We start from the raw sequence: 5,842 nt of genomic DNA on the forward strand, positions 1-5,842 counted from the left end.
GAGGTGGACGGCTCAATCACCCCAATCAGACACGCACGCACGAGCCTATTTAACGAATCTTCCTCCTTAATCCTTATCCACCAAAGCAGAATGCAGGGAGCCTCCTCAGCTGCTTTCCTTGACCCACTGACCCCCCGTGGACCGCCCCGCGCCCCAGGGCCCGGTCCCAGGCCGTCCGATCAGCATCCGACGGCCCGCACGACGCCGACGGGCCGACGACCGCTCCTCCCTATTTCTAGTCCATCGGCGGCCTGCTCTCCTCTCCTCTGCCCGCCCCTCCCAAATAACCAACCAACTGCCCCCGCCCGCCGCACCTACCCTACCGCGAGCAGTCAGTCAGAGCCGCACGAGCGCCGCGCCCAAAGGGAGCCTGGTCCGCTCCGATGGCCCGCGACGGCGCGTCGGCGGAGCGGCGCCGGGTGGCGCTGCGGGTGCTGCTCGCGCGGGGCGAGGGCGCCTCCTCGTCCTCCTCTCCCCCGCCGCGGGGGCCCGAGGAGGAGGCGCGGCGGGGCAAGCAGCAGTGGCTCGCGCTGCGCCTGCGCGACCTCGGCTGCGCGTCCGCCGCCGCGTCGCGGGCCCACGCGCCCGTCGCCGCCTCGGCCTCCGTGCGCCCGGCCGCGGAAGAGGAGGAGGAAGATGAGGACTGGCGCGAGAGCCGGCGGCGGCGGAGGCGGAGGGCTAGGGAGAGGAGGGGCGCGAGGGTCGCGGGCGGCGGAGGAGGCGGCGTCGCGGCTGCTGGGGACGTGTGGTGCACGTGCACCCCGGGGATTCCCTTCGCCGCCGAGGCGTCCTCGGTCGACTGCGTCGTGGCGCGCCACCACCACACGGCGGCTCCAGGCCGCCGCGGGGACGGGGAGAGGCGACACAGGGAGGTCTGTACTGGCTTCTCCTTGCTTGCGCGCGTCTCTTCTGTGTCTCTGTGCCGCAACTTTGAACGAATTTTCCAACTGAATCTCCATCTCCTTGTGTCGAATTGACTTCCGATTTCCTGGCGACAGAGGACCGCCGAGCAGCGGGCGCGCAGGGTCACCATGCGGGAGCACATATCCTCCTCCTTCATGGACTCGCCGCCGCGCTTCCACATGCCCTACCACGACGCCGACCTCCCGCATTCAGGCCGCCACCGCCACGGCCACCCCTACGACAGGACCGACGAAGAGGTACACTCCAACATCCCTTCCATTCCACGCACCATTTCATTCCCCCCACCCCGTGAACAACCACACCGACAAAAGAGTCTCCCGACAAAACCTCACACTAGTACACTACTTCCATCCAGCATTCATTTCATCATTGTTGGTAGTACACGATAGGCCGGTCCTCCACATTCCACAAGAATCATTCCGATTGGGCAAATCTCATAGCATCCACCATAGGCAGTTTCAGACTATCAGGGGGTCCATGCTCAATCTTATACTCCCTCCGTCCGGAAATACTTGTCATCAAAATGGATAAAAGGAGATGTATCTAGATGTATTTTAGTTCTAGATACATCTCTTTTTGTCCATTTTGATGATAAGTATTTTCGGACGGAGGGAGTACTACTCTACCAGCAGCCCATCATATGCAGCCCATGGTCCATGCTGATTTGGCATTTTTGTTTCTACGCCATGGTACTCACTCACTCACATGGTACCACCCTACAAAACGATCCTCACTCACACGTTCTATACTGGTACTGGAGTGGTTGGTTGCAGCTCTAGGGTCGGTACGGTATAGTAGTTTATCACCCCTAGCTGGTACGTAGTTATGTTTATACGACACGCAACGCAGGCACGCGGCGGATTGGATGGAAGCACATGAGAGCAGGTGATGGTGGCAGATATGTTAGGTGCAGAGGCAGAGAGCCCTTTGAGTGTGGATGCAGATTTCCCTTTCCTTTCCCTGCTGTGTTTACACACACAGATGATGAATCATTGTGCTGGGCTGGGCTGGGCTGAACATCCATGTTGCTGATTCTTTTGGTTTACTAGTTGCCATGTTGCTGGGATGGATGGTTGGTTCGTTGTTTAATGGGGGTTTTTAGAATGGGGTGAACACACTGAAGGATTCGAATGCCTAAGCAAGGATAATAAGAGTCTGACCTCCTTCAAGTGAACTTTAGGATATGAACTGGCATGTTTGTTGGTCAAAAGGCGGCCTTCGCTGGTAGTTTTGACTTTGGGTTCTGCACTTAAGATACAATAAAATACCTAGTTGTTCTTGATCAGAGACCTGTACTATTTATTTTTATTATTATTTTGCTAGTTTCCTGCTCATGGAGCACAATGCTGTTGTGCCACTTTAGTGCTGATCAGTTCTGAAGTTGTTTTTCATCTGTCCTACACTAGTTGTTGGGATCAGGTCATTTGATAGATTGTTCCAGTTCATTACCGTCAGTCACCCAAAAGCTCTTTAGATCCCTTGAGTACTTCTGTTAATGGATATATGTAGCATGCACTTTAAACTCATGTTATCTGTTACTCCTAAGATAACATTCAGTATTATCCTTTACAACATTCAGATAATGATGTTTCGAACGAGACTGCTGTTGGGAAGAATGGGCATGTATGATCAATACCAGGATTGGCGCCTTGATGTCGATAACATGAACTACGAGGTACCCCCCCTCCCCTTCTGCTGCCCATCATCTGCAACAGATTTAAGATTGCACACCACTGTCTTTATTACTTAACAAAGTACATTGTTGCATCATTTGACAGGAGCTACTCGCACTCGAGGACAGGATCGGGTACGTAAGCACAGGGCTGCGAGAAGACGAGATCGTTCGCGGCCTTAGGGTGGGCAAACACCTGGCGTTCGACCGCAAGCATTTCTCAACAGAGACGGAGCGGAGCTGCAGCATTTGCCAAGTATGATGATGAACTCGCTCCTTTCGATTCAGTCCCCATGTCACAATGTCACATCAGCATCGGCTCTTCACAAGTTAACATGAACTTGTTGCAATTTTTCAGGAAGAGTTTGAAGCAAGCGAAGAGATAGGGAGGCTGAGCTGCGGGCACGGCTACCATGTGCACTGCATCAAGCAGTGGCTCTCCCGGAAGAACGCCTGCCCACTCTGCAAGGTCGCCGTCTCAAAACCATGAAGATAGATCATACATCCCTACGCCACACAGTTTCTTTCTTTTTCTCTGGTATAATACATGTATTCATATCATATCGTATCTGAAAGGGTGTTTGTTCTTGTATACGCATTGTTGTTGTAAGAAAGATACACAGGCACACATGCATATAGAAATGATATTGGCCTCATCGTCTTGAATTGCATCTCAGCTATGGCCTCGTGCATTTCCCGCCGACGAGCTTCAGGTAGCTTCTTATGGCGAGCGACTGCCCTCGCGGGTGCCGCGCCAACGGGGACGGCGGCGGTGATGGCGTCTGCCTTCTTGATGTCGCCGCCGACGAGCCTTTCACCATCGCGGCTCTCCTCGACGTGTGCGCGCGCTGCAGGCCGTCGTGCGGCCTCTGCTGCCCCGCCGCGCTCTCGTCGTCCACGGCCTGTAATTCTAGCCCGAGCTCCCTCTCGATCGCCTCGGCGCGCATGATCATCTCCTTCTCGCCGGCCCGGCGCGCCTCCACCCACGCCGCCGCCGCGGCCACCTTCTTGTCGGCGACCGCGCGGACCACCTCGGCGCGGCCGGTCAGGTACTCGTACTCGAACCGCGGGAGCGTCACGTTCCCGGACCTCCGCGGCGCCATGGACGCCCTCTCCACCGCCGCGCCCTCCACGGCGGCCCTCAGCCTCTCCGTCGCGGCGGCCTCCGACTCCCTCGCCGCCTCCAGCTCCCTGATCGAGCCCCTGATCCGCTGCTCGGCGGCCGCGACCTCGGCGTCGACGCTGTCCGCGTCGTCCTGGACGCACTGGCCCTCCTGCTCCATCAGCGCCTTCTCCTTCTCGGCCGCCTCCGTCTCCTCCTCCAGCTGCCGCAGCGTCGCCTCCAGGTCCGCCAGGATCTCGCCGGCCATCTCGTCGGCGGCCGTGACGGCGCCCAGCCGGCACTTGGCGTCGCGCAGCGCGGCCTCCAGCTGCCGCACCTGCGCGCCGGCCTTCTTCTCCTGCTCCTCCAGCCGGCCGATCTCCTCGGCGAGCCGCGCCGCCTCCGTGCGCGTGCGCTCCATGGACGCCGTGAACTGGAGGCTCTCTCCTTTGGCGGACTCGAGCTCCGCCCGCGCCATGTCCAGCTTGGCCTCCGCCGCCTGCAGCGACGGCGAGCTGTCGTGCCCCTCGTCGGTGATCTCCGAGTCCGAGGAGTGGCCGAAGCCGTGGCGGAGCCGTCTGTCGTCGGAGCTCGCCGCGGTGAGCCACGCCTCGAGCTCGCTCGACACGCTCTGCCGGCCCATGGCGGCGCCTCTCTGCAGCCCCATGGTCGGCGGCGTCCACCTCGTCACCTCTTCCTCTGTATCTCTCGCAGACGACCGGCCGGCTCCGGTGAGCTCAAAGGCGACGCGCACCTCCTTCGCTTCGTGGTCGGCGCCCCGTTCCTTGGCGCCGTGGGCGCCGACCGAACCAGGGCTCCTCGTCGCCGCCGACGACGCCTCCTCCTCGGCCACGGCCTTGCCGCCCTTGGCCTCCCTCGCGGCCTTCACCTCGCGCTGCAGCTCCCGCAGCTCCCTCTTGACGCGGTCCAGCTCGCGCATCACCTCGGCGTACGTCGCGCCGCCGTTAGGCTCCACCGGCCGAGCGCCACCGCCGGGCGCCTCGACCACGACGTTCGCGCGCGGCCCTTTGAGGAGCTCCGACCTGCGAGACCCCTGCCGCTCCAGCTGCTTCTTGGCCACGACCGCCGGCAGCTCAGGCTCCGCGGCAGCGACGGCGCGCGCCCTCTCCTTGTCCAGCCCGTGCGACCCCGCCTTGGCGTCGGCCTGCTCCCCCAGCTGCTTGGCGTGGGCCTGCTCCACGAGCTGCTCCAGCGTCTTGCCCGCGAACAGCTCAGGATCGACACGCGCCTTCTCCTTCTCCTTCTCCGGCGTGGCGGGCGGACGGCGGTGCGGCAGCCGGTCGGTGCCGGACCCGGACCTGGCCACCTGCTTGACATCGGACGACACGTTCTGCACGCAGTCACCACGGTCGACGTCATCAGCACAACAAGCACAGCACCAAGAACCGGCATGGCCTCTGGCTTCGTGAGCAAGCCTACCTTGACGACCTTGGGCAGCGTGGCCCGGCGCCGGGGCTTCCCGCGGCGGCGCACGTCGATGCTCTGGCTCTGGCTCTGGCCGAAGATGCTCATGCCGTCGCCCACCGACACCGACTCGTTGCCGCCGCCGTAGCCCCGCGCCGTCCGGACCCTCGCGCCGCCCTCCATCGCCGCCATCGTTTGCTCGGAGCGACGGAGGCCAGCCGGGCTAAATACATTCTTGCTTCTACGTGGTGACAAACCGAGGCATGGCAACTCCAAGCCTTCCTTCCCGCCAGCTCGCCACAGCCTCACTCCTGACAGCGGCGTGAATGTGATTTGGCCGGGGTTTGTCTCCAGCCCGGGGGGATTTCTCGTGGAGTCAGACGACAGCGTGCCGCTGCGGTGATTTTTTACATCATAGTATAACGCTATTTTACATTGGTGACAGCGTCTAAACGTGGAGTTTTCGATGGTCCGGAAGAAGAGCTTTCTGCTCTTCCTGGGCCAATGAGACTAGGAGGAGAGAACTAGACTGCGTTTGGAAATGAGGCAGCTTGGGACTAACTAGCACTCCGTCGTGGTTCACCAAGAATTCGCATCTCCGTTGAAGGATTTCGTTATGGTTTTTCAGTTCGGTATTGTTTACATTTCAGTGAATCTGCGTTGCCAGACAGATTGCGGTTTCCAGCGTGGAAAAGACCCATCTGTTACTGAATCATTAT

The 5,842-nt window shown here is 60.0% G+C and overlaps 1 protein-coding gene across 1 annotated transcript; it reads left to right on the top strand.

Annotated features, from left to right (window-relative positions):
- Positions 1-277: 277 nt before the first annotated feature.
- Positions 278-3,252, top strand: LOC119349363. The gene is made up of 5 exons (XM_037617386.1): positions 278-872; positions 999-1,160; positions 2,504-2,599; positions 2,703-2,852; positions 2,955-3,252. Exons 1-5 carry the CDS (start codon positions 384-386, stop codon positions 3,084-3,086), a joined length of 1,029 nt encoding a protein of 342 aa, XP_037473283.1. The 5' UTR covers positions 278-383; the 3' UTR covers positions 3,087-3,252.
- The last annotated feature ends 2,590 nt before the right edge of the window (positions 3,253-5,842 follow it).

This window comes from Triticum dicoccoides, chromosome 1B, assembly GCF_002162155.2.
Source record: "Triticum dicoccoides isolate Atlit2015 ecotype Zavitan chromosome 1B, WEW_v2.0, whole genome shotgun sequence".
Lineage (NCBI taxonomy): Eukaryota > Viridiplantae > Streptophyta > Magnoliopsida > Poales > Poaceae > Triticum > Triticum dicoccoides.

What these genes read in the sequence shown, in the direction of transcription:
- LOC119349363 (XM_037617386.1), top strand. Translation starts at nt 384, where the DNA reads ATGGCCCGCGACGGCGCGTCGGCGGAGCGGCGCCGGGTGGCGCTGCGG. An exon ending in ACGACAGGACCGACGAAGAG is followed by an intron (nt 1,161 to 2,503) that starts GTACACTCCAAC and finishes TACAACATTCAG; the next exon opens with ATAATGATGTTTCGAACGAG. An exon ending in GGAGCTGCAGCATTTGCCAA is followed by an intron (nt 2,853 to 2,954) that starts GTATGATGATGA and finishes GCAATTTTTCAG; the next exon opens with GAAGAGTTTGAAGCAAGCGA.